General features: G+C 31.3%; 3 protein-coding genes across 7 annotated transcripts in view; 2 read left to right on the top strand and 1 right to left on the bottom strand.

Annotated features, from left to right (window-relative positions):
• Positions 1-186: 186 nt before the first annotated feature.
• Positions 187-2,268, bottom strand: Cdc37 (cell division cycle protein 37). 2 transcript variants are annotated; one of them, XM_083109429.1, is made up of 5 exons: positions 1,945-2,268; positions 1,542-1,675; positions 1,001-1,445; positions 599-913; positions 187-512 (listed from the first exon to the last, which is right to left on the bottom strand). In XM_083109429.1, the coding sequence occupies exons 2-5, from the start codon at positions 1,589-1,591 to the stop codon at positions 324-326; spliced, it is 999 nt and encodes a 332-aa protein (XP_082965555.1). In that variant the 5' UTR covers positions 1,592-1,675; positions 1,945-2,268; the 3' UTR covers positions 187-323. The 2 variants fall into 2 exon arrangements, with proteins under 2 accessions (XP_082965555.1, XP_082965554.1); XM_083109428.1 differs by having other exon boundaries at positions 2,024-2,267.
• Positions 2,030-7,566, top strand: Ints7 (Integrator complex subunit 7). 4 transcript variants are annotated; one of them, XM_083109423.1, is made up of 14 exons: positions 2,030-2,340; positions 2,636-2,875; positions 3,053-3,372; positions 3,448-3,672; positions 3,773-4,022; positions 4,109-4,182; positions 4,280-4,425; positions 4,562-4,907; positions 5,019-5,278; positions 5,372-5,572; positions 5,643-5,736; positions 5,868-5,971; positions 6,064-6,568; positions 7,212-7,566. In XM_083109423.1, exons 2-14 carry the CDS (start codon positions 2,785-2,787, stop codon positions 7,485-7,487), a joined length of 2,892 nt encoding a protein of 963 aa, XP_082965549.1. In that variant the 5' UTR covers positions 2,030-2,340; positions 2,636-2,784; the 3' UTR covers positions 7,488-7,566. The 4 variants fall into 4 exon arrangements, with proteins under 4 accessions (XP_082965549.1, XP_082965550.1, XP_082965547.1 ...); XM_083109424.1 differs by lacking the exon at positions 2,030-2,340 and having other exon boundaries at positions 2,525-2,875; positions 7,291-7,566; XM_083109421.1 differs by lacking the exon at positions 2,030-2,340 and having other exon boundaries at positions 2,525-2,875.
• Positions 7,567-8,237: 671 nt separating this feature from the next.
• The window catches only part of LOC145976989 (lachesin), a 34,874-nt gene continuing 32,911 nt past the window's right edge, over positions 8,238-10,200 (top strand). Inside the window, exons 1-2 of the mRNA XM_083108598.1 lie at positions 8,238-8,525; positions 8,879-9,181. The gene's annotated coding sequence lies outside the window, so the exon portion shown is untranslated. The remainder of the gene's footprint in view (positions 8,526-8,878; positions 9,182-10,200) is intronic.

Below are 10,200 nucleotides of genomic sequence, written 5' to 3'. Positions count from 1 at the left end.
ATAGAAGTATAGCATTTTAACACTATCTGTGCTAATAATTTTTACATGTTTCGTATATATATATGCCAAGTTTTCTATTTATAAAACGATAACTCAGTCTTATAAATTAATTCAGTTTAATAGTACATCATGTGAAACCATATGTCATTGCAGTGATGAACGAAGCTGATGGAGATAATAATCACATTGTCTGAGTTCGTAAAGACAACTTTATTGTTAATGTACCTGTCGTATTATGCATAAAGAATACTCCTGTATAACTGAGATACTGATTTTTACTGAGTATCAATAATTATATATAGATGCGATCAAATAAAATGTCGTTATTCCGGATCTGGTGTTTCTTTCGTAGCCTTTTGTTGCTCCTCCTTTTCCTTGGCTTTTGCATCGGGAACCCATAGACCACTATCGACGCAACGTTTCATGTGATATGTCGCCTCTTCCTCTGACATTGAGGCTATCGTTTGTTGCAACAAAGGAATATCTTGCGCCTCGAAGCATTTTTGTAAACACTGAAACAGAGAACAAAGAGATCAGAGAAGAAAGACACTCTATATAATATATTGACTTTTATGTTACAAGACAAATTTTTATTTACCTCTGGAAGACTTTCAAACACTTCAACCGGATCAAGTCCGCCAGGACCTAGACGAGCTTTTCTCTCTTCCTCCTCAGCCTCCTCAACCTCTCTGACCGCATCAGCCACATTTTCTGCTGCTCTCTTGCGTATTCTATCCTTAAATGCCCTCAGTTCATCATCGAAGGAATTTTTGTATTCTACTTCAGCAATTTGAATACGACTGAAAAAAGATCCGACACACGCCCGCGGATCAACCTCCAATTGTTTGGACAGTTCCAATATATATTGCATACATATACATTGATGAGCAACATGTTCCATTAAACCATGTTTCTGAAAATATATGTTAAATATATTGTAATACAGAACTTATGATAATTATTAACTGTTAAAAACTCCATTTGTTGCAAAACTGCTTACTTCTTCCATTTCTAAATTAATACACCAGACAACTAAGTAATTTGCTGTATTCTCGCAAACTAAATACGGATGCTCTTGTAAGAATTTTTTACTGTCATCATATTTCCTCAGCATGCCAAATTCTTTCAATTTTTTCTCATTTTCTTTAACAAATTGCTTCATCCGTTTCTCCTTTTCTTCATCAGATAAACCAGCATCTGCATCCTTTCTAAGAGGTTTTTTATTTATCACAGTTTTGGTAAAACCATCTTGGCCAATGGTATCTACATTCCAAGGTGTCAATCTTTCTTTCTTTTTCATTTCCTCCTCTTTTTGTTGAATATTCTTCTCTTCTTCTTCAAGATCTTGAAGAACCTTTTTTAATGTAGTAAAATCAGCTGAATCTTTCTGCTCGCTTTCTAATTTAGCTAATTTTTCTTTTGTATCTTTTAATTTCTGCAATATTCTAAAATAACAAGTAAAATGTAAAATATAAACTTAACTTTAAATATTAACTTAATTTTATAGAAAAAGACATTTATTCAACAAATGTCTTTCATACTCTGCTTTTTTCCTATTGTGTTCCTCCTGTTCTTTCTTACGTTCTTCCATCCTCTCAAGTCGTGCCTGATGACGCCATCTGAATAAGGACGGCGTATCAATGTTTGGATGTGTATCATCTTCATCATCTGAAATCTAAGAGAACAATATTTACCAATACAAAACTGCATTTCTATGAATAAAATCTAAATATATATTGTTTTTGTTTAACATATAATGATAAAAAAATTGATAATCAAGAAACGAAGTAATTTGCAATATTTAAGCACATTAAAATCTGTAGCAAATAAAATATTTTGTTCTATATTTTTGCGATAAATATATAACTCTGAATCTTCGAACCACAATTGACGTAATTGACGTTTCATCAATAATAAAATAATTTTCGATATAAAAAGTTATACATAGCCGGCGGAATTCAGTCTCAAGTCTAGAATTTTCCACAAGAGCACTGGACCCGGAAAATGAGCAACACATCCTTACTTCAATATTCTTCCATTTGCTGTAGTCTACCATTGTAGCGTCCGGATATAGTCGTCGTTCGTCGAATTGTTCTTGGTATTCCTTCAGTTGCAAGAGTTTTCCTTTTTTTTCTTACCGCAAATATCGCGCACGAAAACCTCAAATTACTCCGTTTTTGCGAGAGTACTAATCCTTCGATTATCGCACTTGTCAAAGTTTGTCAATTGCACGGCGACCCTACTGTGTCATGAACTTTGGACCTTCTGTAACTGCCGTGGAAGATAAAAGATGTCGTGCCGGAATCAATCGATGATTCACATGCATGAAACATTATCTAGGTTCATTTTGAAAATTCGTAACCATAGTAAAGGCTTTCGCACATGAAATTCCATAAGCACGTAAGACATAAGCGTAAGGAAATCGACCAATCACGGTCGAGTTTTGACCCCTTGGAGGGGCTAATACTTGACCGTGATTGGTCGATTTCCTTACGTTTACGTCTTACGTGCTTGGAATTTTATGTGTGATGACAGCCGTGAGCCGTAATGGCGGGCTGGATCAAAGAATTGAAACGAAGACAGATAGAAATAAATAATTAATTAATTACACATGTGATAATTTTTCTATATATAGCTCGGTATTTTGCTAAATCTACTTTTGTAAACTCTTTATAAGATTAAAATTGTCAAAGTATTATTTCAAGAGAGGTTACAACAGTTGATCAACGAATGAAAGTTGTTAGCATAGTTTTTTAAATTAATTTTACGTGTATTGTGAAAAATATGATCGGAATGAGAATGAATGCGTTTAACGATACTGGTCTTGGAGAACCCGAACAAGATGCGAATACAGCCCTCATTGAGCTTGATAAAGGTTTGTTTATATTATCAATTTTCCGAACTTTAGTTGTGAAACAAGTATTTCCGAATATGTGCAAATAAAATAATACTGACATTAGTAATTATTTAAATATTATAGTTTATATACATATATATATACATATGTAATTGATATTATATGAATGTCAATTTTTGTTAAATATGATTGTAGGTTTACGTTCTACCAAAACTGGAGAACAATGTGAAGCCATAGTACGTTTTCCTAGATTGTTTGAAAAGTACCCATTTCCAATATTAATAAATTCATCTCTATTGAAATTGGCTGAAGTATTTCGCACTGGCAGTAATTTTTTAAGAGTATGGGTTCTAAGAGTATGTCAACAGAGCGAAAAGCATCTTGATAAAATCTTGAATGTAGATGAATTTGTAAGGCGTATTTATAGTGTTATACATTCAAATGATCCAGTTGCTAGGGCTCTTACTTTGCGTACACTAGGCAGTGTAGCTGGTATCATTCCTGAAAGACAACAAGTAATACATTTAATTATTCAATAAATATAATTGCATGTAAATTTGACTTTACAAAAATGATAAAATAATTTCAAGGTACATCATAGCATAAGAAGATCTTTGGACTCCCATGATTCAGTTGAAGTAGAAGCTGCAATATATGCTGCCCAAATGTTTGCAGCACAGTCCAAGTTGTTTGCTGTATCAATGTGCAGTAAGATTTCTGATATGATTAGGGGCCAAGCTACACCTGCTTCAATGAAATTGCAACTTATACCGATTCTACAATATATGCATCATGATATTTTCACAGCATCAATGGTAGGTAATATTATTTATATGTATTTAGTATGTTTTATATATTTTATATGCAAATTTCAATATAATTATATATACAAGTATATATATTATTATATTGAAGGTAAATGAATTATGTATGGAGCTTCTTGCAAGTTATCCGGCAGCTGAATTTGTGAGAGTCACTCTGAGTGCACTAAGTACACTGGCTTCTGCAACGTTAATAGATGTGCCACAACAAGTTGTGTTATTGTTACGCTATTTACAAGATGATCCAAGATTGTCTGTAAAACGTCACGCATTACATCTTCTGCATAGTTTAGCCAGAAGAGGAGCACATCTCTGGCCACAGGGTGCTCTTAATAACTTAATTGGTACAAATTTATTTGTAATTTATTATACTTACATTGTATATTTAATATTTCTATAAATGATATAATCAGTACATAATAATTCACAGAGAGTACTACAACACTTTTGCAAGATGGTGCAGGAAATACAGATCTTCTTATACGTACTTTGGATGTAATTGAGGTCAGTTAAATTAATAAATCACATTTAGTTGCAAACATTTACAATGTATATATTTATATACATGAACACATATTTATTGAAATTCTATAATGCATAGGTACTTAGCCAAAATGCTGTGACATGTGATGCAAATATGGAAGAAAATAGTTCTTTATTACAGTTATGTCTAAATGCTTGTTATTCTCCTGATCCCTTTGTTGCAGTAAAAGCAATTACTATTCTTTCCAGAGTTGCCTGTTACTGGTATATATACATATATTTTTCTTTAAATATAAAATATATATATATATATATATATATATATATATATATATATATTCAATTACACATACACATACACATTAATTTATATATATAATTAATATAAATTATTTTGTAGTTATGAAGAAGGACTGCCTGCTTATGGTATACAAGATGTCATTTCTTGTCTCGAATCTCTAATTGTATTATTAGCCTTGGACGACAAACATTTGTATCAGTTGAAGGTGTGCTTACGTTCAACAGTAAAATTGTGTCAATCGCAACCTAGTCATTGCGCTATATTTGTCGACGCTATTGGTTCTACCCTTATTAATGCCAGCATAGAAAATGGTCAGAATGAGAGGCAAACGGTCGCTCTGTGCGAAGCCTTAGGCGCTATTGGTAGTTTAGGAGAAAATACGTTGTTGTCACTTTTGGCAGACATTTTGATAAAACTTAAACAAACTACACATGTACATACAAAGGTAATATATATTCTATCATATAATGTATGAAAACAATTATTTCACTTAAGAAAGTTTAATATCTCGATAAACAACTACTTGAAAAATTCTATTTTAATTCAATTTTCATAGGTAATGCTTTGTACATTACTGTTCCAAATGGTGGCTGGAGGATATGAATGGAATTTAGAATGTTTGGAAGCAGTAGACAATGTTGTAAAAAATGTAGATGGTTGGGCGAAATATCGCATTGCGCGTAGCGCCGCAAGATATGGTCATCATACAATTGCCACCGAAATATTTAAAAGTCTAAAAGAAACTGTAGCATCGGAACAACTGCATTTTTGGTTGTCTGGTTTAGAATTAGTTACAAAAGCGGAATGTTGTCTCATGTAGGTATTATTTGCTTTGCTTGTATGCAAAATATCAATATGTGTTATTTTATATATCTATATTCTTTCTATAACATAATGTATAATATATAGGGGTAAAAAAGAAGGCGAAGAAAATTTTACAAAAGCTGAGATTGTGGAGAAATTGAATGGAGCGATAGCACGTTATGCGAGCGCTTGCGCGTCTCTTAAAGCCGCCAGCACTCCACTGCGCAGTTTGCAGTTTCCAAGTGAATATTCGAAATTACGTTGTGAATTCTTACAATCTATAGTTCAGCTATTGCATTCATGCATGTAAGCAACAATATAATATATATATATAATTAAAAAAAAGTAACAGAAAAAAACCAAAGATTACTTTCAGATCTTTGTGCACTGCACCACCACCTGCTATAGCTGTCACTGTTGTCATTGCAACAAAAGATGACCTCCAAAGATATGGTCGTGTTACACATCAGGTATGATTTCTACAATTGTGTATAATTATGAAATGATTTGAATTTGATTAGATATTTGATTAGATATATTTATAGAACACATTCTATGATACGATATATGTTATCAAATTATGTTTGTCTCTTTCTTTCAGTTAAGAAAGTCAGCGCAAGATTTAAAAAACTGTGCGGACAATTATCAAAAATTGTATCAATCAGCTTTTGATGCTGATCCAGGATCATTGGCGAATATTCGAGCGTATCCTTTCATTAATAAGCTATTAATTGGTTAACTGTCATTTCTTTAATCATATATATTTTTGAATATTTACCTTAATTTACCTTATATAGATTACAAGAAATGTGTCGATTAATCGCGAACAGCGTAGAGCGAGTTTGTGGCGGTCCCAGTATATCAATGTATCAACAACAGAATGATTCCATGAATTTTTACTTCGGTGAGTCCGTGGAAATGCGGCAATTGGCTCGTTGTTGCACCGAATTGCGTTGTTTAGCACCAGCATGGGTGGGTGCCGATGGTAAGACTGGAGCCATCAGTCATTTAAGAGTCAGTTGTTTGATATCGCAAGTCACATTACTCGCTGGCGGAACAATGAGATTGCCAATACCGAGGTATTTCTTCCAAACGCTACAGACAACTAGCATTAAGCTATCAGTATCGCCTCAACCACGTGTTCTCGGTGAACCCGTTTCTGTGCCGCAAGGTAGTCAATTGGCACTTAAAGTCGAAGGTGTATTGCGACACGGTCGAAGAGCATCCCTTTTCCGCTCTGTTGCCGCCGTGTGCATTTCTATCTCGACAACACCACCTTCAAAAATAAATTCTGATCAGAAGGTAAATAAAACATTTAATATTACATATCTTATAATTACATAGATAAAACAATCAAGCTTTTCAGAATTAATTAATTGTCAAGGACTTATAAACGTCTCTTATGTCTCCTATTTTTTTATTATATGCGTGTTTTTAAATTGCATTGACGTATTTATTTTATATAATTTTTGTCTATTTTTCACATGTGTTGAATTTTTTGGCAAATGCCTTTCTCTTATGCTTTTCTTTGCTTTTCTTCTTTAGATTACATATTTGAAAAACTGTATCAGTGGATATCTTTTTTTATTTCTTTTCTTCTATTATTTCTTCCTTTTATTTGAATCCTATATGTATTTGAAATGCTTATGAATATATAGGATCTTTATGTTTTTCTTAGATTATTGTACATAAAAAAGTACGATTAAAGTTTTGATATTATTTATTTTTAATTGAATTTTTAATAACTCTCTTTTATATATTAGTTAAAAATTAAACAGTATTATTATATTGTATCAAACGATGACAATGTATAAGCTATATAAAATATTTGACAATGTTGAAAATAAATTAGAGATGAGAAAAGAAGCATTAAAAGATTCAATAAACAAGAGTCATGAAACTATATTAAATAATGATATCAAATAATTTATTTTTTTGTTCACAGGATTCTAATATAAATGAATTGCAGCAAACGGTAATACCTCATCGCGATTTCTTCGCTTGTGAATTTTTACTTTCCTTAGGAATTCCAGGACCTGCAATTGCATTTCCATGCGCAGCTGGTGGAAATACTGCTGGTGGTACGGGTAGCGGTGGTCAATATCAAATTACAGCAAGCGCTAGTATACTAGACAAGGATGGTAATGTGTGGAAATGTGGCCCACGCTCCACTCTTCCCGTTAGAGTACACGAAGAGCCCGCAAAAAGAAAATTACCTTAATAAACAGTGTGCCAACAATTTGTAATACTTGTATATCCAAATCAATTCTAATATAAAAATAAATCTTATTATCATTTTATTTGTATGTGATGTCTTTTATATAATTTTACACATATTGATTTTTACTTCTCAATACAAATTACCAAGAACATATTTATATTGCAAATATTCTTTTTTGCAGTTGCTTTAGTTGCCGGAAATAAAATGAAATAAGATTCTATTTAGACGCATGCGCATTCATACCAGCGCGAAATTTCTCGTCATGAATTTAAATGTATACCGGAGCTATGAGAAATGCATATATACATTATTTATTTCGTTACATGTGTATGTTTCACATTTCGAAGTATAATGATTCTAATATGATGTCTATATTTATAAATTATTTTTTAAGAAAGCATATTCATTAGATGTTCTTTCATTTGTGACAGAATCCAGGATAAAATTCTATTTATAATTTTTATATTCCGAGTTTATTATATAAATTATATATAATAAAAAAATATATATATAATATATATATAATAAACTCGCAATATAAAATTTTATAAGTTATATATATTTTATATATTATATATTTTATGAATTACATATATATGCAAATTCTAAATATTTCAAGTATTAATTCAAATAAGTATATATATATGTGCAAATTCTGGTATGAATTTTATATATTTTAAAATTTTTCAAATATTTTTATTATAAATCATTTATATTATATATAGATTGTATCCAAAAGTAGGCTAAAGAATTATAAAATAATTATACAGTTTTTTAATTTATAATGCAGTTTATTCGCGAGATTCATTATCGAAGTGACGTTAGCTATTGGTGAATATCAACATTGAATGTTCGCGCCAATGATATAAGGGGAAGCTCGCGGGCGCACAGTCGCGATTGTTCGTTGGCACGGAACGCGCGGTAGCCGTACCTTATTCTATTTAGTGTATCATTTAACATCAGAAAAAGTAATTATATCTTTAAAAATCGTTGCATCACTGCCCATCGAGCCTCTGCACTGTTGAATTTGATTGCGCGGTGAGTTATAAACTTTTTCAACAGTCCAACGTAAGATTTTTACATTCTCGCCATTTTTACACTCTGCGCCAATTATCTCAACGAGATTCAAAGTTTAGTCCGACAAAATTACATATTCTGAATGTTCCTGAATTTTTAATAGCCGCACTCGGTAAAGTTTCAGTAACATCATTTTAAGTCTGTCTACCCGTATAAATATATTTGTAATTTACATAAATTTCCTCGACATGAACAAATAAACGTTCACGAAAGTGGCCGCCATTTTTCAACGGTATATTTGATGATGTGTAGATTTAAGACAACTGCTAATGCATCTTGAGACTTATAAAACTAATATCCCTCTCTCTCCCTAGTTGAAAATAACGCTACGAGCGATGGAGATTCATTTGCATCCGAGCGACGATGTTAGCCGTCAAGTAGCGAGTGTCGACGTTTGAGTGGACGCGCGAGCGACGACCCATAAAAGGGGGACCGCGAGAGTGGCGGGCGCACAGTCGCGCACCGTCTATCCGTTGGTACGGAACGCGCGGCCAACGTATCCCCATTCTATTCGGCATATCGGGCTATCATTTAGCATCAGAAGCAACAGTTATGTTATCGCAAATCATCGCATTGCTAGCCGCCAATCCGCTGCGCTATTGAAACTTCGTCGTGCGGTGAGTGACATACTTTTTTAACAATGTAAGACTTTTGCACTGTCGTCAACTATCAAAGCGCGAAAAAAGTTTAATCTAACAAAGTTAGATATTCTGAGTGTTGTTAAAGAATCTGATTTTAATGTTTAATGATCGTGCTTGAGTAAACTTTTTAATGACGTCGTTTTAAATCTATCTACATATATTTATAAGTTGTAAATTTCCTGGACATATACACATACACATACGAGAAAATAGATTCTTGTGAAAGGGAGCGCCACTTTTTAAATCATGCAATATTTATTTCATATGTATACTTCAGAAAAATTTGTTTACGTATTGAATAACGTTTCAATAAAAATCATTATTTTTTATTGTTGTGTAAAAATATATTAATTACATTAACTTTGTATATGTGTTTTTGAAACTTTATTAAAGAACTTGAGCATAGCAATTTCACAATAATTAAAATAAATGATATCTTAATTTTTTTATATTGATCGAATGAGTACTTGATCATTTAACTAATTATCGAGAAATTCATCTTAATTTGAAAGAGATTTATCTTATTTATTTGTTATAAATATCTCATTGACTATTGTATGTATTGGTGCGTGTGAATATTCACAAATTTCAATCATAAAAATAATTCAAAGTCACAATAAGAATTTTAGATAAAACGATCCATTTTGTTATGGCTGTAAGACTATAATTCAGAAAAACAGTCAATAAAAATTAATTCTTAATGTAATAATAATAAGATAATAGATAAAAGTTTTTGAGAATGAGAATATAATGCCGAAATTTTTTTTTATTTCTTTTAATAAGGAAATTATTTCATATTATTTAATTTTTTGTTCTTATTATTTATATATATATATATATATATATATATATATATATATATATATTCTACTTATATAAATATATAATTAATAAAATTAATATAAAATAAATATAATTAATATAATTAATAAAATATTATATATATAAATATAATTAATAAAAATTATTTTAAAATTGTAATTTTTTTCATCTTT

This window comes from Camponotus vicinus, unplaced genomic scaffold (genome assembly GCF_025532165.1).
Source record: "Camponotus vicinus isolate PSW18456_S1 unplaced genomic scaffold, iyCamVici1.0 SCAF_9, whole genome shotgun sequence".
NCBI lineage: Eukaryota > Metazoa > Arthropoda > Insecta > Hymenoptera > Formicidae > Camponotus > Camponotus vicinus.
This window is presented reverse-complemented; position numbering and strand designations above follow the sequence as displayed.